The 24,165-nt window shown below is 44.2% G+C and overlaps 1 protein-coding gene and 1 long non-coding RNA gene across 4 annotated transcripts in view; both read right to left on the reverse strand.

Annotated features, from left to right (window-relative positions):
• Positions 1–24,165, reverse strand: part of TRAK2 (trafficking kinesin protein 2) — a 72,585-nt gene that overhangs the window by 24,794 nt on the left and 23,626 nt on the right. For 2 of the 3 annotated variants that reach the window (XM_075933871.1, XM_075933872.1), the window contains exons 2-4: positions 17,508–17,783; positions 16,246–16,440; positions 1,163–1,213 (exon numbers count right to left, since the gene is read on the reverse strand). In XM_075933871.1, the coding sequence (XP_075789986.1) occupies positions 1,163–1,213; positions 16,246–16,440; positions 17,508–17,544 (283 nt within the window). In that variant the 5' untranslated portion in view covers positions 17,545–17,783. The remainder of the gene's footprint in view (positions 1–1,162; positions 1,214–16,245; positions 16,441–17,507; positions 17,784–24,165) is intronic. The other variant, XM_075933873.1, reaches the window with a different exon arrangement.
• On the reverse strand, positions 3,090–16,234 carry LOC142830221 (uncharacterized). The gene is made up of 2 exons (XR_012905270.1): positions 4,077–16,234; positions 3,090–3,622 (listed from the first exon to the last, which is right to left on the reverse strand). It is a non-coding gene; the product is annotated as an uncharacterized LOC142830221 (long non-coding RNA).

Raw genomic sequence — 24,165 nt, forward strand, 5'->3', positions numbered from 1 at the left:
CTGATTTGGAAAGCTAACGAGCTTTGAGATTCTGTTGAAAACTATTATAAATAAGTATTACAGGCAGTCCCTGGGTTACGTACAAGATAGGGACTGTAGGTTTATTCTTAAGTTGAATTTGTATGTAAGTCGGAACTGGTACATATTGTACCCCACGTGTCCCCGATTCAGCCGCTGCTGAAACTGACCAGCGGCTGACTACAGGAAGCCCAAGGCAGAGCTGCTCTGCCTCGGGCTTCCTGGAATCAGCCGCTGATCAGTTTCAACAGCGGCTGAATCTGGACGCCTGGGACAGAGCAGCTGGGGTGCTGCCAGGTAGGTCCCCGCAGCGCCGCACCTCGGCACTGCGGGGGCCAACACGGTAGCACCCCAGCTGCTCTACCCCAGGCGTCCCCAAGTCAGCTGCTGCTGAAACGGATCAGCGGCTGATTCCAGGAAGCCTGGAGCAGAGCAGCTCTGCCTCAGGGATGCCTGGGGCAGAGCAGCTGGGGTGCTGCTGGGTTGGTCCAGTAGCGCCGCACCTTGGTGCTGTGGGACCAACCCGGAAGCCCCCCAGCTGCTCTACCGCAGGCGTCCTGATTCAGCCGCTGCTGAAACTGACCAGCGGCGAGAAAAGCCTGGTCTGCTGGGGGGGGAGGCGCACTAGCTGCGCCCTCCTCCCCCCCCCCCAGCAGACCAGGGAGACACGAAGCGGCTTTTCTCACTGCAGAGAACGCGGGCGGCGGGACTGCGGCGCGTCTCGGTGGTCCCACCGCCTGCGTCCTCTGCGGTGAGAAAAGCCGCTCTGAGTCTCCCTGGTCTGCTGGGGGGGCGGGGGGGGGGGCACTAGCTCCCTGGTCTGCTGGGGGGGGAGCGCTCCCTGCGCTGCCAGAGGCGGCGACAGTGGGAGAGGCACCCCGCACTAGCTGGGCCCCCCCCGTTCGTAACTAGGGGTCCGACTTAAGTCGGATTGACATAACCCAGGGACTGCCTGTATTGCAAAATGAAACTACACTTTCAAAATACTTTAAACACAAGGCTGAATCAAAAAGTAGTTCTAACAATCAAGGAGGAATCAGTGGTAATAACCATCAACACTGAACATCAAAAACATGAAGTACCAGTGTCTATTATTGCCGGTCCTTATGAGAAAAAGGTGAAGATGGAAAAACACCTGAATTACCTTGTGCAAATTTCTGAGATCCAGCCAAGGAGGGAGGAAATTCAATAAGAGCTAGAATAGCAGAAAATGAAAGACAGAAAAAGGGCAAGAGAAAAAGAATTAGAAATTAAAAAAAAAAGAGATTACTATGAATTTGTTTCAGTTACTATAGTTGATTCATGCATTTTATATATAAATTAGTAATTTCTCTTCTAAAAGCCTTCCATTAAAGTAGATCCTACAGCTCTTTACAAACAACAATGAATTATGTTTTTAAAAGAATCAGATTATTATGGGATACAAGCACTAATAGTAGAACTACACTCCGTGCTTGCAGATGGGTGTAGGTGGTTGGCCTCTGATCAGAGTTTTTCGATTTATAGATTTCATTATCTGAAGCCATAAAAACAAGCTGCTACATGATTATAGCAGCAATAAAAGTTAACAGAGTTATGAAACTTTTCCATCAGCCAAATGTCTCTCAACTTGTGCAGGAACTACTCCTTACAAGTGGTATTTTTTTCCTATCAGCGGTAATACCACCTTTCCTCAAGGAAGGCTTCATTTACATTATGTAAGCTGCTTTAAACTACTTTTTTTTTTAGTTTTGATAAAAGGGATAATTAAATCAAACATGCACTTATATAGAATATGTCCATTTTGGGCCTTATACTTAATTGCAACACATAGGTGAAGCAGATTAGGAAATATACAGTACTATATGTAAATATGCTGTTTTGAGAAGAAGTTTACTATTAAGGTGGGGGAACACAGGCCAGGGTTAGAATAAATTAAGTAAAGTAGATTGGGTGTTCAGTCTGGAAGGAGTAATTATGCTGTGAGTTGCAAACGAGAGGAGAAAATGAAAGAAGAGCAAAGGAGGAGAACAAAGTTGCACTGAATTGTTTTCTAAAACATGTTCCCTAAAATGTGCAACAAACCAAAACCCTAAATCAAACATTTTTCACCCAAGTAACTCAGCAGGCATTTTAAACCAACTTTCCATATTACTGCTCGTTCAGTTTCTATTACACGTATGTATGTACATAATGTGTGTGTGTTCTAGTACTAGTTCTCACAATACTGGGCATACAGCATATGTTTGTGACCTTTTAAGTGCTTTATTCCTTCTTGCTTGTCTCATTATACTTCTATTTCTTCTAGCTCAAATATAATGAGGTTTCCGTAAACATGTGTCTGCTAGCATAAAGTTATGTTTTTGAAGAAATACAGTTCTTTATTTACATGCAGTAAATTCCAGAACCATGTATTGTTTCCAAACAATCCTATTAGCATGTGAAATACACAAGTGCTCCTATAATTTCATTGTATGTACAGATAAATGCAACACACAAAACCATATAGTCTGCATCTCACCATGTACATTACAAATGACAAATCACTAGGAATTACTGTATTAAGACAGAGTAAAGTCTGTAGCATCCCCCTGTAACAAGAGATAAAAGCCAGGAACATAAGGATTCCCTTGTGCAGCCCAAAGACATCGTTCTTTTCCCTGACATGCTATACCTGTTTAGGACGCACTATGCAAGGCATATTTACAAAGTTCAGGGAAAAGTAGAGTTCTCAGTTAACCTTGCTTGTTTAAAAGCCTTTAAAATACCTTTGACAAAAATATTAGCTAATTATTTGCCTCCTGACAGAAATTCTGAATACTTCACTGCAGTCAATAATTTTGTTCTGGTTTACATTGCTTTTTTGGGGAACTCTCAAGGTATTGCAATGTAAATTACCAGTTGTGTCTTGCCTCCTCGCCAAATGACAAATATTCACCTCTCTTATTAGCAAGTTGTACATTCAATGAGTGGGATTTGCTCTAGCATTTGAACAAGAGTCAACTATATTTACTAAAAGAAGAGGTGCCAAAGCATGGGTAAATCAACAAGCAGTCTGCAAGCCAAATCCAGACCACCAGCCAGATAGATGCTTTTGAACAGATCTCCCCCCCTCCCCCATTTTTTTTTTTAATTTACTTACTACAAGACTTACCCAGTGTTGACCAGGGCCAGTCCAAGTCAGGGGTGCAGTGGGGCGGGGGCATGTGTGACATGGCCACCTGGTGACTTCTTCATGGGGTCCGCCCAGAGGTAGTGGGGGCCACATAGTACAGTCCCTCGGAGGCAGCCCAGGGCAGTGGGGGCTGCATGCATACCCCTGCATGTTTCCTGGGGCAGGCTAGGATTGCAGGGGCTGTGCTGCCAGCCAGGGGGCTGCTCTTCAGGGCTGAGGAGCTTGACCATAGGGAGAAGGCAGCATTCACGAGTATAACTGCCCCTGCTATCACACCATTCCCCTTCTGTTTGATGCAAAACAATCGAATTCCATGCACACAAACTCTGATCCTGCTTTAAGTTATGATAAGAGGAAGCTCCATACCAAATTTGGAGGTCCTAGTTCTTACATTTAGGAGGCATTTTTGAAGACGGACAGACTCTCAGATGGACACACAGATGCACATTTCTAAAATATAGTAAAGATTATTGTTATTTTCTCTGCAGTCTGGACCTTGCCTGTACCTTGACAAAAAATAATTGACTATCCTTGTTCCAAAACCTTGTCCTGGCTCCCTAGTTCTCATGATCCATGTGCCCATCCACATACAAGCTTTAGCCATTGCAGATGAAAGAGCATAAGCAATTCTGCTTTGATAGATGTTTCTACCATACATCATTAACCAAATCTAGCCAGTGTTCTAATCAGTACCCACACTTCTCAGTTAAGGTTTATATTCAGCTCGCAGGTGCAATATTCAGGTCATTTTGGGATTTCCACCCTGCCCACAAATACATATTAACCTGGTAACTGATGGAGAGAGAATGGCTTTGGTGCTTTGCTTCATATCCTCAATACTTCCAGACAGCTTAGGATCACAATCACACAGTTTGTTATGCTTTCCTCACACACACATTCTCACCTTGTATAGCGAATGCTGTAAGCAACTCTTCATTTTGATTTGTGTCCTTGTTATCTAGTGCCATGTTGCTTGTCTCCATTGACATATACAAAGCAGAGCTAAAGAAGGAGGATTACTAAACTAGCATCTCCTGTTACAGCAGAGTCCTCCTGCAGCTAACTGAAAGAATGTTTCTCTAATAAACCACTGAGTACACACAGGGCAGTGCTTTTCAGACAGCAGTGGCCATAAAAAGGAGGAGCTTTGCAGCAATCATCTAGGACTTCCCCTAGAGTCTGACACTGGGAATTGGCCTACATTACATGCTTCAGAAACTTTATCACATTTTCTTTCCGACAAGCACAAGATGAAAATTTTAATCTTTAACTCCACAGAAATGAGCTGGTGTACAATTTAGTTTTCAGCATTAACACATAGCTCTACCTGTGGCCTGCGGACACCCCAGCTACCTCCATCCTCACACCTCTCTCGTGCACTTCAACATTGAAGCCCCACACTTCCCTGCTCCTCCCCATCCCTTTCAGCACATGAATCACCACTGGAATGCCTTGAATCAGCAGCTGTGGCCCTCTGAGGTAAAGGGCCACGCATGTGGCCCACTCTCTGTTCAAGGTGGCTCATTGCTGACAGAGTTACTGTGCATCAGCTGGGTCTATGTAGACAAATTCAAGTGCAACAGTGTGCTTTAGACAGCACATCCTTGTGGAATTCATTGTTGTGCTGTGTGGACAAGCCCAGAGTGCCAAATTTCCAGTGTTTACATTAGTATTTATACAATATCAGGATCTAAGCTGCTTGTGTAACGCCAACAGGCGAAACTCAACCTGGGACCTTAGGAGCTTAGTGCATGAGCCTCTACAGTGTGAGCTATTACTATTAGTGTATGGGCCCAATTCACTTTAGAATTGGCATTTTTACAGTAACAAATGTTACTGATTTGAAGATGATCTCAGAAGAACCATCTAAAAATAACTTTTTCAGATAGCATACAAAAGCTCTTTGGAAGTGGCCTAGAAAAAGCTGAAAGCATTTTGCAAAGACTGGCTTATACTGGGTTCTACACCGATTAGGCCATATTCCACTCTCAGTACACCAATATAATAATTTCACTGAGGTCAATTCAGGTACTCAAAATGTACACAAGTATAAACAGACTAGAATATAACTTTTGGCTTATTATTGGTTGTATTTTCCTGCTTTATTTTTTTTCAGAAACCTATCTAAAAATGTGCATTTGACTCTGTGATGTAACATGGATTAGTAATTTCTTCTGTGACAGATATGACAATATCATGCAACATACAGGACAAATCTTCAACAATTCTAATAAACCTTACTGGATTACATTTCAGAGTTCATTGCTCTAAAAATGCAACTATGTATGTGGTATAGCGGAATTCTAAGTAACTACTCTAGAAGTTTGGCTAATGCAATGTGGGAAGGATTATGAGCTTCAAAGCACCATTAAGATAAGTATGAAGTGGCTTTCCTAGAAAATAATTGGGGTAAGGAGAATGCAAATGATCTGTGCCTCAGAGTCCATCATTTTAAAGCTGCCCTCGAGAAAAGCTCATTGTCTACCAATAACCAGCTTCTGGAAACCCCAGGTCAAAGACTGATGAATTATATGAAGGATGTACTGAACTCCTTGTGAGTGTGGTAGTTCTAAACTGAGGCTGTAACGAACTTGTGATCGAGAGCCCCTCTGTGAGGTCTGAAGGGGGAAACTTCTGACAGACCCCCGGTGCAGTTGGGTGATCTCCATTCTTTGTAATGCTTTTATTATAAGAACAAATAGGCTTGGACAGAAAGAACAGCGTGGTGTCTGAGGTGTGGCCAGTTACACGGTTAGCCCCTAAAGAGAAAGCAAATGGGGCTGCTTGGGCAGTCTCGCTTTGCCAACAAATGTACAGTATAATATGGGAGCTATGCAGCCTGGAAATACCTTGGTCAGAAGGAAGAAACCCAAAAGATGCAAGCCAGAGGCCTAGGCTGCTGAACACCAGCAGGAGAATACAGGTGCAGGTAACCTGAACTATGATATCTTCTACTATTTTATTCCCAATTATCACTTCTACAGGAGACCACTTTGCCTAACAACTGTTTAAGCTTATACATGTACCCAAGATTTTTTGAATGGAATGAATGTACAGTACAGGCAGTCCCCGCGTTACGTACAAGATAGGGACTGTAGGTTTGTTCTTAAGTTGAATTTGTATGTAAGTCAGAACTGGTACATATTGTAGGGGAAACTCTAGCCAAACATTTCTCCAGAGCTCAGTTTTATTCTCCCACACCTCACTTCCCTCAGTCCTTTATTCTCAAGCTGAGGTGTCTGCTGAGAAAAGCTGCTCCGTGTCTCCCTGGTCTGCTGGGGAGGGGCGCTAGCTTTGCGTCTCCCTAGTCTACTGGGGGGAAGCAGCTAGTGCGGGGTTGCCTCACCCCGTTTGTAAGTAGGGATCTGATGTAAGTCGAATCCATGTAACCCAGGGACTGCCTGTACACAGATCAATTCTATCAATGTCCTCTGATTCAGGATCTACTGGCTGGGGCCCTTCTTGTTATCTTTAAGATTGAACTTGTAGGGATTGGTATCCAGGCTTTCAGAATCCACTGCCTGTTACTCCCAGCCAATGTCTGCATCAGGAAAATGACAACACTCACTGAAAGTGTTTAGTGCCAGAGCCATTAATAAGAGGATTAGTTATCGTGTACAATGGTTATATTTTTAATTCCTGCTGGGTGCCTGCTGACATTGTCAGGATAAATCCTAACAATAAGAATACACTAAGATTACATGGGACTCAACATCTTAACATGGACTGGCTCTTAACAATAATGTATTTAACTTGGATGTAGTTAATGAATGCTTTGTTTTGAAAACTCCAAGAGTCTTTCTGGTTGGATTACATTTTTCCTTCTAGAAGAGGTACTGTTTCTTTGAAGTTCCTTTTTTTAAGATTTCAGAAAAAATAATCTCTACTGGATAAACTAGAAAGTCATGTTTAGTCCCACTTTAGGGATTTTTGTGGAAGGAAAGAATCCCAATAAATAAATAAAATTACTGTCTCTGTTTGCAAAAATACCACCCACTCTACTGCCTTGATTACAAACAGTTACCAGAATAATTAAATTTCCGAGAGATCGTTTGTTTTAAAAGCCTTGCGTCTTACTTTGAAGATTACAAATTCAGTCTCTGATGGACTGCTCAAAGGACCACTTTTCTGAGAACACTTGAATACTGAAAAATTTGGTTTTCAGACACAGACAACAACAGTTCCTTGGTAAATCTTGTAAAGTTGTTTTCAAATCTAAGTGAACTGTGGTCTCAATTTTTTCTGTACTCAGAGCCAAGAACACACCCTATTGATACACAACAATGTGCTTCAGGGCAACAGTAAACCTTTCGCTCTACTTGTTTTTAAAATTTTCTTATCAGAAAACTAGGGTAATAAACAGTTTAGTCAATATTTAAACATCTGACATTTAATTTGAATTCCAAACTGAACCTTTGAATCAGAGAACAACATTCTGTTCTAATTGTGGGATATCATCTCAAGCCAAATTCAGATAATTTCTTTTTATTTACTAAACTCTAGAAAGCAGGAAGCCCACCAGCTATTGACAAAAGCTTCCTAATAAAGGTATGTACATGGAAAATTTATTGTTTCATGGTTAATATTATATAACTAGCCAAGTAGCCCGTCATAAGACGGGATTTTCAGGTCTCTCCCCCACACTGGTCTTCTCTCCTGGTCCGTCTCCTTCTCCCTCTCCCACCGCCCTTTCCCTCCCGCCGTGGCACTCGGCTGAATGCTGCGTGCTCAGCCGGGCAGCCGTGGGGAGCCCAAACGGCTGCTTGCTCCCCCGTGGTGGCCCGGCTCAGCGCCGCAGAACTCAGCCGAGCACCATGTCGGGAGGGGAAGGAGGGCAGGGTGGTGACATACACGGCCCCGCCCCCTGGCCATGTACGTCACGACCCCGACCCCCTTCCCTTCCCGCCGTGGTGCTCAGCTGTGTTCTGAGCCACTCAACTGGGCCACCGTGGGGGAGCAAGTGGCCGTTTGGGCTCCATGCTGCATGGGGAGTGCGGACCCCAAGTGGCCGCTTGCTGCCACTTGCTTCCCCTCTGCGGCCCAGCTGAGCAGCGCAGAACTCAGCCGAGCGCCACGGCGGGAGGCAAGAGCGCCCCCCAGAGACGAGTCTGTAATGCTATAGGGTTACAGACTCAGACATTGGGCTACTATATATATGATGTCCAAACACAATATAACTTCTACTGAAAGCTATTTTCTTCTAGCTGCAGTATGAGAAGTCATTTTCCTGGGGAAAATATGTACCTTGTACTCCCATTCACTAATTCATCAAAATAGTCAAAGATTCTCCTCTTTCATATTCAATCTTTTGTGAGCCTCTTATGCCCTTTCACTTTTAAACAAATTCAAATTCATAATCCTCAAGAATGCTCCATGACTGGGCCATTCTCTCTGTAAAAACTGCCAGCTTTACCACCATGATTTATGGGAACAGAATCAATTGCTAGTCACTTTGAATTAGTCTGCCATTCCAGCACGTGAAATTATCAATTCTGATCAAATTCCTATTGGATTCCTTACATGGAATCTTCTGCTACACAAGGAATTCCAAAGCATTTTATATCTGAGTCCCATCCTGCAAGATACTAAGAACTCTTGCATCTGAACAACAAACAGGAAAAGAGATTACAATATAACAACAAATAATATGGAGATATACCTCTCACAGAACTGGAAGGGACCTTGAGGGGTCCTAGCATCCAGTCCCCTGCCCTCATGGCAGGACCAAGTACCATCCTTGACAGATTTGCCCCAGATCCCTAAATGGCACCCTCGAGGATTGAGCTCACATTCCTGGGTTTATCGGGTCAATGCTCAAACCACTGAGCTATCCCTGAACTCCACCCCCTGTTCAGTATCTTGTAGCATCAGGCTGTACACACACTCAGCAGCAATGAAAAGCAGCCATCTCGGAGGTAGAGAGGGGCAATGAACTGACACTCAAAAATCCACTATACAGCATGACAAGAATGAAAAATTTTGCAAAAGGCACTAAGGCAAAACCTTACTTTTATAAAACCTTCCACAATCATTACGGTTCATGCATAGTAGATAGCAATTGTGTTTTCATTTGTAAGATTCTAACTCCTGCAATTTCCCGTAACCAGTTTCTCTGTTTGAGGAGTACACCTCCAGGACAACTCTGCTGTGAGTTTAAACCTGTGAGTCTAGGGCATGGGTGGGCAAATTCAAGCCCACAAGCCAGATCTTGTCCACAGGATTAGTTCCTGACAGACCCCCACCTCCGTATTTACTCGCACCTTGGCTGGTATTGGGTGATCACAGCTGTTTTTGGCTGCAGATCGTCATTCGTGACCAATGGGAATGGTGGGAAGCAGGGTGGACTGGGATGCCGCTTTTGCCCCTCCCATTAACCGCGAACGGTGATCCACGGGCCAACAACAATTGAGACTGCCCAATACCTATGGAGGTACACAAATACAGCAACAGCAGCTACTGCTGTTTTCTTATCATCCAATCCTGGTCTCGGGAATCCATGCCTACCTCCAGTGGTTAGACTAGTGGTCAGTAACCGGTAGATCCTGACTGGTTTGGCTGGGAAGCTATCAAGCGCTGGCACTTGAGTTGCCCCTCCACCCACTGTCATGCTGCTTGTGCTCTCTGCATTGGAGCTGCCACTCTGGGAGCCTCCTGCTTGCTGTGCAGAGTGTAGGAGGGAGAAGGGGGGAGGTGCTGATGCCCGTCCTCCCCCCACTCCTGTACCCTATCTCCACACAGAGAGGGGGATGGAGGGAGCTTGGCAATGCAAATCTGTCACTCATTTTGTGTGTGTGTGTGTGTGTGTGTGTGTGTGTGTGTGTGTGTGTGTGTGTGTGTGTGTGTGTGTGTGTGTGAGTGAAACATACATTGTCCTTCACTCTCCTCTCCCAACACATACATTGGTGGGGGTGGGGGTTGTTACTCCTTTTAATGCTTGCAAAGTGGGTTAGTTGGGGTTTTTGACTAGTGCATTTCATAATTTTCGTTTCTCTTACACTTAAATTGAATTCTTTGAGTAGTGAGTTGTAACATGCCAAACCTGTTGTGGCTTGAGTAACAAGTCACCGGGACCAGATGGCATTCACTCAACAGTTCTGAAAGAACTCAAAGGGGAAATTACGGTACTATTAACTCCGGTTTGTAACCTATCCTTCAAATCAGCTTCAGTACCCAATGACTGGATGATAGCTAGTGACACACCAACATTTAAAAAGGCTCTAGAGCAGTGGTCCCCAACATGGTACCCGTGGGTGCCATGGTGCCCACAGGGGCATTTATTTGCAACCGCCAAGTGCTCAGAGCCGGCCCCGCCTCAAGCACGTGGCACACGCGCGGGGCCAGAGCCAGCCCCAGCCCCAGCAGCGCGCAGCTGTGGGGGGCCCCGGCCCCAGGAGCATGGCAAATTGGTCTCCCCGCCCCCGGCCACGCAGCTATTGGGGGGTGCTGGCTTTGGGCGCGCGGCTCTGGAGGACACTGGCCCCAGGCTTGCTGCGAATGGGCAGCCCCCCCGCCTGTGGGCACGTGGCACATAGGGTTGCTGGCCCCAGGCACGTGGGGGTGTGGCGTATGCACAGCCCCGCCCCCGGGTGCATGAGTGTCCCCGCCCTCTGGTGCCCCGCAGGCGAACGGCCACATGCCCTGGCACCCAGCAGCTTCAAAGGGTTGGGGACCACTGCTCTAGAGGGGATTCTGGCTATTATAGACAGATAAGTCTAATGTCAGTACTGGGCAAATTAGTTGAAACTATAGTAAAGAATAAAATGGTCAAACATTTAGATGGACATAATTTGTTGGATGAAGTCAACATGGTTTCTAGGAAGGCATGAGTTCCCCTTTACAATCTGCTAGAGTTCTTTGAGGGGGTGAAACAAACATGTAGACCAGTGGTCCCCAACCAATACAGGCTCCCGGGCGCCTGGGGGCAGGGCCACTCACGCGCCAGGCACCCGGGGTGGGGCAGCGCGTCCTGGGGCACGCCAGGGGAGGGGAAGCCCTTGCACCCGGCGCCGACATGTGCCCCAGGGCCGGGGCCGCCCGAGCGCCTTGTGCCGTGGGCCCGGGGCTGGCACCGCTGCCCGAGCCACGCGCCTGAGGCCGGCACCAGCGTCGCACGCCCGCGTGTGCCCCGGGGCTGGAGCTGCGCGAGCGCCGCGCACCAGGCGCTAGTGCATGTTGCGCGCCTGGGGCCGGCGCCGGCCCAGGTTGTCGGCAGGCGCACACAAATGCCCCGGCGGGTGCCATGGTACCCGCGGGCACCGCATTGGGGACCACTGATGTAGATAAGGAGGATCCAGTGGATATAATGTACTTAGATTTCCAGAAAGCCTCTGACAAGGTCCCTCACCAAATGCTCTGAAGTAAAGTAAGTTGTCATGTGATAAGAGGGAACGTCCTCTCATGGACTGATAACTAGTGAAAAGACAGGAAACAAAGGGTAGGAATAAATGGTAAGTTTTCCAAACGGAGAGAGATAACTAGTGGGGTCTCCCCCAGGAGTCTGTTCTGGGCCCAATTCTATTCAACTTATTTATAAATTATCTAAAGAAAGGGGTCAACAGTGAGGTGGCAACATTTGCAGATGATACCAAACTTCTCAAGATAGTTAAGACTGAAGCAGACTGTCAAGAACTTCAAATAAAATGGGCAATAAAATGGCCAATGAAATTTAATGCTGATAAAGGTAAAGTAATGCACGTTGGAAGAAATAATCCCAACTATACATACAATATGATGGGGACTAATTTAGCTACAACTTCTCAAGATCTTGGAGTCATTGTGGAGAGTTCTCTGAAAACATCCACTCACTGTGCAGCAGCAGTCAAAAAGCAAATAGAATGTTAAGAATAATTAAAAAAGGGATAGAGAATAAGACAGAAAATATCTTAATGCCTCTTTATAAAATCACGGTACAGCCACATCTTGCATACTACATACAGATGTGGTCCCCTCACCTCAAAAGAGATATACGGGCATTGTAAAGGGTTCAGAAAAGGGAACAAAAATTATTAGGGTTTGGAATGGGTCCCATATGAAGAGAGATTAAAAAGACTTGGACTTTTCATCTTAGAAAAGAGGAGATTAAGGTGGGATATGATAGAGGTCTATAAAATCATGACTGGTATGGAAAAAGTGATTAAGGAAAAGTTATTTACTTATTCCCACAATATAAGAACTAGGGGTCACCATATGAAATTAACAAGCAGCAGGTTTAAAACAAACCAAAGGAAGTTTTTCCTTCACGCAGTGCACAGCCAGCCTGTGGAACTCCTTGCCAGAGGATGTGGTGAAGGCTAAGACTTTAACAGGGTTCAAAAAAGAGCTAGATAGATTCATGGAGGTTAGGTCCATCAATGGCTATTAGCAAGACTAGGTAGGAATGGTGTCCCTAGCCTCTGTTTCTCTGGAGATGGGTGACAGGGGAGGGATCATGTGAGGATTACACTGATCAGTACCACCAGTCGGCGCATGTGTGGGAGCTGCCTGCCAGCAGTGGGGCAGCAAGAGGTAAGAGGCAGGCAGCGAGGCAAGAGGCGGCGCCAGAGTCAGGCAGTGAGGCTGGGGCGAGAAAGGTCTGCACTGGCATTCGAGCGAAGTTGGGTGCTGGGGTCCGTTCAGGCTGGATCCCTCCCTACCTAGTGTTAGGAGGGAGGGGGGAGTGCGGTGTCAGGCCACCTGGGCTGGGCCGAGGACCCAGTGTCCATTTTATTCAGGGTGCAACCCGAGGAGAACCATGGAAGTGGCGGGAGCCTGCTCTGTTGTGTCCCCCTGCCTTCTCCCAGGGTGCTGAGCTCTGCGCCACTGTTACTGTGCAGTGGAGCCATCTACTGGGTCACTACAGCTCTTGCCAGCACAGTGAGTGGAGATGGCTAACTCCTGTTGCCACCCCTTGCCTGATCCCCTGGTAATCCCTCAGGCTGCCCTGGGCTCTGTGGGTCCCTTCCAAAAATCAGTTGAGACAGCCACCCTCAACTATCCTGTCTGTAGGTTGGAGCACTCCGGTTTGGAGGCAGCAGTGCCGAAGTTAAGAAATGCACAACCTTTTTTTTTTCTTCACTCAGCACACTGTCATGTTGATATGTGTTTTAGTAGTTAAAATCCTGGACTGTTTTGAAGCCAAAACAACAATGTAATCAATATAGTGGTCTTCTGTTGAGATGCATTTTAGTAGTTAAATTCCTGGACTGTCATTGCTCATTAAACGTGCTGTCATATGTGTGGAAATCAGGTCAATATTGCATTTTATTAATATCAGCAGAACTGACTCAAATGGAGCCTGCGTGTTGTGTAGTCTTGCCTTAATCTTTGGATTCATGCCCATCAGTGTAAAAGAAGCTATTTGCATATATATATTTGCATGTACATGCAACCACACTTATGTTTCAGCCCTCAGCAGATGCTGTGAGTATCATTGTGGCCCCTGGGGCTTCTAAAGTTGAGTAGCCCTGCTCTAGATATTCTGGTTGATAATAGGAATGACAGAACCAAACTTCATGGAAAAATAATTAATGAAGTAAAACGTGCATACAATTGCCATTTACACAGATGCAACAATTATACTCGCATGCAAATAAGGAATGGTGCATCAACCGATGATCAGATCACTGACAACAGATTGAAGTTTAGCCTTATAATCCTGTAATTTAACAGTATTTTTGGTGTTAATTTGCACACTCCACAATATAACAAAGCTACTCCTTTTCTATCCTCTTATAAATACTATAATATATTTAATAATATAATACTAATATATTTAGGGCCCTACTGCAAATTCACAATCCATTTTGGTCAATTTCATGGTCATAGGATTTTAAAAATGTCATTATTTCAGCTATTTAAAGCTGAAGTTTCATGGCGTTGTAATAGTAAGCGTCCTGACCCAAAAATGAGTTGTGAGTGTGTGTGTCGGGGGGCGGGCGGGGAAGAGGAGTTGAAGGTTATTAGAGGGGTCATTTGTTGTTCTGCTATCTTAAGGCAGCATTGCTGCCAACAGAGCACAGAAGTAAAGATGACATGGGATGGCATTGCCACCTTCACTTCTGCACTGCTGCCTGCAAAATTGGACCCTTAGTTAACATCTGCCATTCTCCAGCCATCCAACTGTGAAGGCAGTCCAGAAGGAAGGAAGGTAATACCCCAACACTCCTTAAATAACCTTGCAACATCCCCTCTAATAACTTTCTTTTGTGTCTAAAGCCCCAGATTGAGAAATGCTGGTCTCCCCTGCAAAATCTGTATAGTATAGGGTAAAACCATACAATTACAGATTTCAGTGTCCATGATGCATTTTTCATGGCCATGAATTTGGGAGGGCCCTAACTATATTCAGATTTCTACCGCCTTTTCATTGGCTTTTCATTACAAATTTAACATCTACTCCGATATCCTTCCATGTCATTGGTACAGAGAGCACTCTAATAAAATATTTAAAAGTCTCTCAACACTCCTAAAACACCCTACTAGAACCAGTTATAACATAACTCTGGGTCACTTCCTTGCTAACTTTAATTTTCTCATCGTATTGTCTCCAACTTATCTTGAACTTTTACTCAAATTAACAAACTAAGTTTCCCATACTCCTCTATACGGTACTTGCCTAACTTAAGCAGAAATTAACTTTTGGTTATTTCACAACCTAATACATTCTATAAGTTACAAATGTACATTTTATGTAAAAATGATTACCTGCCTCTTGTAATGGTTGTTCAACATGTGTTGCTCATGTTCATTCCAAGTAGTTGGAATCCACATGAGCGATCACTCAAAGAAGAATAAAAGTTTTCTAAAAATGTTTTTCCTGAAAGAGAACATGACACTATATGTATATAGTGAACGTTAAAGGGCACATCAAATTTGAACAGGACACCACATCACAATGACTTAGGCTACAATTTAGTTATGATAAGAACAAGGTTTTACCAAACTAAAAGCAGAAATGTTATTTTGTGTTTCAAATTTCATTGGAAACATCTTCGCATTTAAATATTTCCTTGCACCCCAAAATCTGTGAGGCAAGAGCTATTACACAAGAATCAAAGTCAAACTGTCCACAGACAAAAGTAAAACTGACTAATCAGTTTTCATTAAGGATGTGAACGACTAGTCGTTTCCCCCCATCCTGCTGCCTCTATCAGAAAGAGGCAGAAGGGGGCTGGGGGGGGGGAAGAGAGAAAAAGGAGGATGTATTTCAAAGCAGTAATGCTGAGTGGAGAGAGGGGCCAGACCCCGGGCTCCATGAGGCACTGCTGCTTCGAAATACCGCATACAGCCCAGGAACAGCTAGGATGTCCCCAGGCTGCGCGCAGTGTTTCAAAGCAGCAGCACTGCATGGAGCCTGGGCTCAGCTCCAAGCAAACTCCAAGTTTGCTGTCATCATGCTTAAGGAAATGAGATATATCCACTAATAGTCTGTGTCCATATTAGCAAGATTTTGCGCAAAAGCACTTGCTTTTGCGCACAAACTTGCCACCTGTCTACACTGGCTGCGAGTTCTTGAGCAAGAACACTGACGTTCTAATGTAAGAAATCAGTGCTTCTTGTGCAAGAACTATGACGCTCCCGCTCAGGAATAAGCCCTTTTGCGCAAGTGTTCTTGCGCAAGAGGCCAGTGTAGACAGGCAACATGAATTTCTTGCGCAAGAGAGCGCCTACACTGGCACGGATGCTTTTGCACAAAAGCACATCTTTTGCACAAAGGCACATGCCAGTGTAGATGGTCTCTTACGCAAATACTCTAACGCAAAAACTCTTGCGTTAAAGGGTATTTGCGCAAAAACTTGCCAATATAGACGTAGCCATATGGTTTCTTCTCTTAATTCCTCTATGAAGCCCAAATGACTTCAACTGCAGTTAAAACAGGATTATATCTATGACTCTGGGAGCATTACAGCAAGAACTTTTATTGCTTGTACATAGACTCTAGCTTCTTGAAATAGTGAATTAGAAACATTTCCTTGTGAACAGAGCTTGTTTTCCTAGTGGTCACAATGCTCTGAATCTTTCAGTAACAAAGTGCTTTTTAAATCGCTCTAATCACTTCATTTCACATGACGCAAGTGATGAGCATAAATACTCACTCATGTAACGGAAGGTCTCTTCAGCAAGAACAGGAGAGACGGTTTTGGAGGCATGGCTAGAGCAAATAGGGGACTGGAGCCAGTCTTGCCTGTCATATGGATACAAAGTGTCCACTCGTAGCTTATATTGTGGTAGTTGCTCTTCCAGCATGTTCACCAGTTCTACTTCTGGAAGGTCCTCATTGGAGCAGACATCTAAAGATGAATAAGTGACATGAAATCAAAGCATGAACATTACCATTAAAGCTATTTTTAAAACCCACCCAGAGAAAAAGTTTGAAAAGAATTGCTCTGCATAACAGAGATTACATAAGGATAATTGTGCAAATTAGCACTTGTAGCTTGAATTTGCACTAGTAGCTTGATTTTTTTTTTAATATTGGTATTTGCAATATCCTCACTCTCCTTAATTGACCCCTTTACTTATAGTAAATCTAGCAGACTCATTGATTCTCAAAGGCTTCCTAGCTCTGACATACAAAAACAATTAAAAGTTAAGTATCTGGTTATTAGTTCTCCAAGTCCACCACTTAGCTCTCCTAATTTCCATGTTGTATTTTACCTGCTTTAGGTTGCATTATCTTCTGTGGTTGTACTTACCTTGTCTTCTTAAGCACCACAAGTTGGTTAACACCCCACAAGCTGTCCCCTAAAGTGCTGCATTTGTACCTTAATATGCATTCTTTAGAAACCTCAAAGCTAGATCAATGAACTCTGGCATTTTTGAGGCACAACCTCCTTCAGGTTACAAATATTAACAAGTCACAGAATGCAGGAGAGTCTGGATAAATTACAGTAGAAAGGTCCAGGAGGAAGGAAAGAATTTGGCCACAATTCTCCACTCACCATGATGGGAAGGGAGAGGCAACAGCAGCCCGGATTACTGTCAGGCTTTTTATCTAAAAATATAGCATATTGTTAAGGCTTCCACTATCACATTTGAAGTGGCATCTTTCTTTTTCTGTCAATTCCAACCACTTCTACCAAAAAAAAGTCTCCAATTCTAATTCATTCTGTTCCAGATAAGAACACATTTATCTATTGCAGAAAATGTGTATGTGATGAGAAAAATAAAAACTGATGGTTTGGAGCAAGGGGAAATGAATTAATTTAGTTTATGAAAGATCTAACATTCTTGTTCATGTGCACTGATGGATAAGTAATGCATACAATTTCAAGCTGAGATGAGGGTTTCCAGGCTAGCCACACTGAAAATACTCCAAGAATTAGCATTTCAGATTGGAGTTGCCCTTCTAACTTACCAGTGATGCTCTCCAGATCTCCGTGGTTGATATTCATGAGGTTTTCTTCACACTTCAGTTTTTTAAGAATGGCATTCTGTGATCAGGTTGTGCATGGTTCCTTTCTTGCTTTGGTTGAAGAATGGCTTTGGTTTGAAGTGAAAGCCATCAAGCTACTCAGGCATTAATTACTCTGGTTTTCTTAAATCACTTCTACAGACGGGTTATATTCTTGGTCTACGAATATAATATACTGTGCAAGCTTCACGTGATGGTTCCTCTTAGATCAGCCATCATCTAGAAATCAAAGACATGGAACATGTATCATAATGTGTACCTTAAATGCAAAGAGCTGCATAAAATGAAACATGCTCCCTTCCCTCCCCCCCATCCCCTCCCAATTCTTTACAAAGACAGTAATTCACTGTTTTGGTAACTCACAGTTCTCATCTATTGCTATATACTTGTTCCCCTTCTACTAATAAAACATTTAATGCAGGACAGGGTTGTTCACTGCTATAAGACAAATCTCCTTTGCTCTAAGATAAAGCTTCTTCAGCTAAGTAGATTTCCTGCAGCTTCATAGACAAAGGGTTTAAGTTATTTTTCAAGTAATAGTTTCTAAAAGGCAGAACTTAGACATCTCTTTAGTGAAAGCAAAGCAACACTAACAAACACAAAGCTGTATAATTCTGCTCTTTAGTAAAATTATTTTATTTAAAGGGGGGGGGGGGGGGGAAATGAAGCCTGAGTCCTAACAGAAAAAAAAAAAATCATAAAAGTTCATCATAAAAATCTCACACAATTGGTTGTGCCTGGTTACCAGCACATGTCTAAAACAGAAGTGATGTTGCAGTTTAAAATTGAAGCGAACTACCAAAACAGCTTAAGGAAACAAAGCTTTTGCTGTCCACTAGCCACAACTGTTAATTTATTGCGTAAACTTACAAAAAATATCAATATCGAGTTTAACTAAAAAAGCAAGGATAAAAAGGTCTCTGCATCTTAAGCTCTTTTGCTAACTTCAGCAATCTGAATTTTTTTTTGAAGTTGTAGATATGTTTCAAGCTTACTTTTTTAGATGATCAGTCTTCCATTATCTACCACAGCTAGCACGGATTTGATTTGCTATCTACAGTAATGTCTCATTTGGCAGGATCACAATAGATAAGGCAGAAACTTCCTACAGAGGAAATGCCAGACTCCCTATCTGTAGAATCTATGGACCCAAGAATGGACTTTCATCCATTAAAGTTGATTCAGACTTGCCAGTTGCAATATCTACCTGCTCTGAGATCCCTCTTTTTTAAGTAAAAGATACTCAGCTGCTCTAAAATAAATAATAGAATCCAAGATATTATCTATTACCTCAGATATTCACTAATCATCAGCTAATTTTCTACATACATTTCAAGTGTCCCCCATTTTTGAATAGTGATAGAAATGTAGCCGTGTTAGTCTGGGGTAGCTGAAGCAAAATGCAGGACAATGTAGCACTTTAAAGACTAACAAGATGGTTTATTAGATGATGAGCTTTCGTGGGCCAGACCCACTTCCTCAGATCAAATAGTATTTCCAAAGAAGAGAGTTCCTGTCTCAGATCATGGAGGCCATAATTTAAATAGGAAACCAGGCTGCCTTCTAAAACCTATATAACACACAACTGATAGGACATTCTGCAATATATCCGTAATAGGTCTTTTGCAGTGCTGATTTTATTGCTTAGTGAGCTAACTGCATTGAGTCTGAGAGACTTTAAAATGTTTTGTAAAGGTGTATTTTAAAAACATGGCTGTTACATTAAATCAGAAATGCCACTCCAAAAACTAAAACCTGAAAGTCTCAGATTTCTTGAGTTATCTAGTCATGAGGCAATTAAGATGCCCACTAGACAATCAAGATGGCCATTTGTCTGATTTAATTTAAAAAATTAAATTTCAAACTAAGCTTTTGATCTATTTGCATTATAAAATATACCTATTTTATATTGCATCTTTTTGCTCAGTTGCATGGAATCGTGGCAGGGGGGCGGGAGGGGAGAGAACTGACCAGCTTCCCAAGCCAGACCATGGAGTCTGCCCAAGACTCTCCATGGGGGTGGAAAGCATGGAGAACAGCATGGTGGGAGGAGGACAAGGAGAACAGCAAGAGCCAAGAACTTTTCACCACTTTGGAGCCAATCCCCTCATCCCAGGATGTCTCTCAGTTAAGCACTGATCATAGGAAGACGAGGGAGAGTGTGTGTGTGTGGGGGGGGGGGGGGGAGCGGGGCTTCTAGTGAGGTCACAATCTTCTTCTTGCTGCAAGTGGGGTAAGGTCTGTGGCATTCCCTTCCTCCCTCCCTTCTGTCCTCCCAACCACAGGCTTCTGTGGGATGGGAAAGTAGCACTCTCAGGAAGCAGGGTGTGGCACGGACAGAGGAGGGAAGCCATGTGAGTCACCGCCTTGCCTCCCCCCCCCCGTCCCTCCTCCCATCCACAGGAGAGTGCCTTGGCAGGTCCCTTAACATGTCTGCCTCCAAACGCGTGAGTCCAGATGTTCCCTTCAGAACTCTGTGTACCTTCTGTACAGTGGCTGCTTTGAAGCATATGTTCTGTGCAAGGCCAAAGTTATCTCCATTGTCTTTAGAGACACCTTCGCTGTATGTTAACAGATTAGGTTTTAGGCTTCACAACGTGTACCCTTGTAACTTTTTGTTATAGCAGGCAGCTTGCTGTGTACTCCCCTGGCCCTGCCAGATGTCAGTCTTGCATACAGCCACAGATAAAAATGGAAAAGCAAAGACATTCAATGAGCAAAGAGAATGAAGGAATAAGTTTCTGGAGATGTTGGTGAAATGGCCCTTGTGATCCACCAGTGCTTGCAGCACCATTGAGACATGTCCCTTGTGGTTTATGTACTCCATGGCAAGATGGCTGGGTACCAAGATGGGGATGTGTGTTCTGTTAGGGAATCCCATAGTGGCAAAGCCATCCGCTGTAGCATCCATGTTTCCCAGAGTCATTACTCTGCCACACAACGGTATTGATTGCCTTCGCTACTTGTAGAACAGCCCCCACTGAGGATTTTTTTACACCCCTAGTAATAATAAAATGCATGTATAACATGTGTCTTAACCACAGGATGATGGTAGGACGACAATCCTTACAATAGGGGTGTGGAACCTGTTTTGGGTTGGAATCTGCCGATCCACAGAAAAATCAGTTGGGGGCCACACACAAGTGAGAAGCAATGTGAGAAGTCCCTGACTGAGAAAGAGAAAGTCACTCCCCACATTCTTCTAGCACACCAGAGCCTGGGAGCTCCAGGCAAGTATGTTTTGTGTGCTCCAGTCCTGCAGGTGGGGTCCTGGAGCACCAGCGTGGGCTCCTCAATGCTGAGCCTCGGGGGCTGGATCCAGGCGAGCTGGGGGCTGTGTCTGGCCCCAGGCCTAAGGTTTCCCATCCCTGCCATACAGCCTATATAATTTGGGACCCTTCAAGTCCCCAGGGGATACAGACCGATAAGGAAGGATGATGACGGCATGTGCATGCGCTGAGTGTAGGTGTAGACAGAATCATGTCTAAAAGGGGGTACCTAGAATAGGCAAACTGAGTTTCCCATGGGAGACTCCAGCAGGAGCCACTCCCATATTGACAATCAATCCATGTGAGGGTCGACAGATTAACACCATGTTGGAGGATGTGAGTATGTCTGTAGTCATACTAGTGCCTAGAATAGTGATAGAAATGTAGCCGTGTTAGTGCCTAGAACATATCTTGTAGGGAAATTAGATATGCTGTTGCTTTTATGATTTTATTGGCAACTTTAATAAAACTAGTCCAGGTTGAATTTCTCTAATCCAGCACTCTGATACAGTAACTTCCGTGGTCTGACAGTAACTTCCATGGTCTGGCATGATTTTAGTTAGCCAGATGTCCTCTTATCATGGATGTGGCCAAGTTTCCTGCAGTAACATTATTTTTACAGCCACCAGTCCTGGCTCTCAATGTTCTGTGCTATTATTTAGCTCTAATTTTTCCCTAAATAATTTTCCCTTAAATGTCTTCTAAGAATCCAGTAAGCAGTGGAAGTGTAGGTAATGCTGCTACACAACACTGACCTCGTGTGGTTTGGCACCACTCAGGTCCAGAGTGTGCCAGACTATAGAGGTTCAAGCAGCAAACAAATGCTCTTGTGATTTGTGTGTCATTGCTTACAAATTTGTGTGTCTCAGGGCTCCAGATCTAGAATCAGCAGACAACTCTGTTGAACTTAAGATTGTAACTGCCAGAGTGGAACCCAGGGAAATATGATGAACTATCAATAGAATAAAAGGCTACACATTAAATAAAAAGAAACATGTCTTGAATCCTTAAAGATTCCGCCCCCTCTCAAATAAATAGGTGTTAAAAAAAGAAACATAATAAAAATACATTTCATTTTTCACTTAATCAAATCTCACATGCTTGGTATCGGTAATATTAATTCTTTAGCCACCCATCAGGCTCCACAAAATCTGATGATTCCCACTTTAAAAATAATAATAAAAAGAGAAAACCTATATACACTAAATGTAAAAACAGTAAAGAGGATATAAAGTCACTACACAGAAAATCCACAGGTTGAGTTAGTATTATAATCAGATTGGTCAGGCACGACTTGCCCTTTGTGAATCCATGCTGACTATTCCTAATCACTTTCCTCTCATCCAAGTGCCTCAATATCGATTCCTTAAGGATCCCTTCCATGATTTTTCCAGGAACCGAGGTAAGCCTATAGTTCCCTGGATCATCCTTCTTCCCTTTTTTGAAGATGGGCACTACATTTGCCTTTTTCCAGTCATCCGGGATTTCTCCCGATCTCCACCACTTTTCACAGATAATAGCCAAGGGCTCCACAATGACATTTGCCAACTCCCTCAGTACCCTCAGATGCTCTAAGTCCGGACCCAGGATTTATGTACGTTAAGCTTTTCTAAATAGTTCCTAACCTGTTCTTTACCCACCACGGGCTGTCCATCTTCGTCCCATCTTGCGTCACTTGGCGCAGAAGTCCAGGAGCTGAACTTGTCCGTGAATACAGAGGCGAAGAAAGCATTGAGTACTTCAGCTTTCCCCACATCTGTCACTAGGTTACCTCCTTCATCCATTAGGGGCCGCACACCCTCTCTGATCACCTTCTTGTTTCTACAGGCTTGTTAACCTTTCTTGTTATCCTTCACATCCTTAGTCGCAATTCCATTTGCGCTTTCGCCTTCCTGATAACCCCCCGGCATTCTCGAGCTATACCTTTAAACTCCTCCCTGGTCATTTGTCCACGTTTCCACTCTTTGTAAGCTTCCTTTTTATGCTTAAGTTCACCAAGGATTTCCCCTGTAAGCCAATCCGGTCTCCTACCATGTTTGCCTCTCTTGTTACGTGTCAGGATGGTTTCTTTCTGTGCCTTCAATAAGGCTTCTTGAAAATACTGCCAGCTGTCCTGGACTCCTTTCCCCTTCATGTTAACATCCCAGGGGATTCTGCCCATCAGATCTCGGAGGGTGTCAAAATCTGCTTTTTGAAGTCCAAGGTGTGTATTTTACTACTCTCTTTTCTTCTTTTGGTCAGGATCCTGAAATCTACCATCTCATGACCACTGCTTCCCAGGTTGTCACCCACCTCCACTTCCCCTATTAGTTCCTCCCTGTTTGTGAGCAGACGGTCAAGCTGCGCACAGCCCCTGGTCGGATCCTTCAGCACCTGTGTCAAGAAATTATCCCCAATATTCTCCAAAAACTTCCTGGATTGCCTGTGTACTGCCATATTGGTTTCCCAGCAGATGTCAGGGTGATTAAAGTCCCCCATGAGAACCAGGGCCTACGATCTGGAAGCTTCGCTCAGTTGTCCGAATAAAGCCTCATCTACCTCATCCACCTGATTCGGTGGCCTGTAACAAACACCAACCACAACATTAATGCTGCTGTTTGTTCCTTTAAACTTAACCCATAGACTCTCAACAGGTTTTTCTCCCTCTTTATACTGGAGTTCAGAGCAATCGTAGTGCTCTCTTACATATAGTGCAACTCCTCCTCCTTTTCTCCCCTGCCTATTGATCCAGAACAGTCTATACCCTTCCATGACAGCGCTCCAGTCATGAGTCATCCCACCAAGTCTCTGTTATCCCAATTAAATCATATTTCTTGGACTGGGCCAGGGCCTCCAGATCTTCTTGTTTGTTGCCCAGGCTTCTCGCATTAGTGTACAACCACTTCAGGTAACCAGTTGATCGTCCTATCTTCTCCATTCGAAACGTGGGTCCTCCTTTCTTGCCCCTTCCTCTCTGCATTTCTTCCCGGTATCAGACTTTCCCACTCCCCTCAGGGTTTTGGTCACCGTCCCCCGACGAATCTAGTTTAAAGCCCTCCTCATTAGGTTTGAAAGCCTGCCCACGAAGATGCTCCTTCCACTCTTTGTTAGGTGGATCCCATCTCTTCCTAACAATCCTTGCGCCCGGAACAGAGTCCCATGGTCGAAGAAACTAAAGTCCTCTCTGCGACACCTCCTGCCCAGCACGCATTTACGTCCTGAATTCGACGATCCCTGCCCAGTCCTTTCCCTTCAACAGGGAGGATGGAAGAGAATACCACTTGCGCTCCAAATTCTTGGATCCTTCTTCCTAGCGCTACATAATCCACAGTAACACGCTCAAGATCATTCTT

This window comes from Pelodiscus sinensis, chromosome 7, assembly GCF_049634645.1.
Source record: "Pelodiscus sinensis isolate JC-2024 chromosome 7, ASM4963464v1, whole genome shotgun sequence".
Lineage (NCBI taxonomy): Eukaryota > Metazoa > Chordata > Testudines > Trionychidae > Pelodiscus > Pelodiscus sinensis.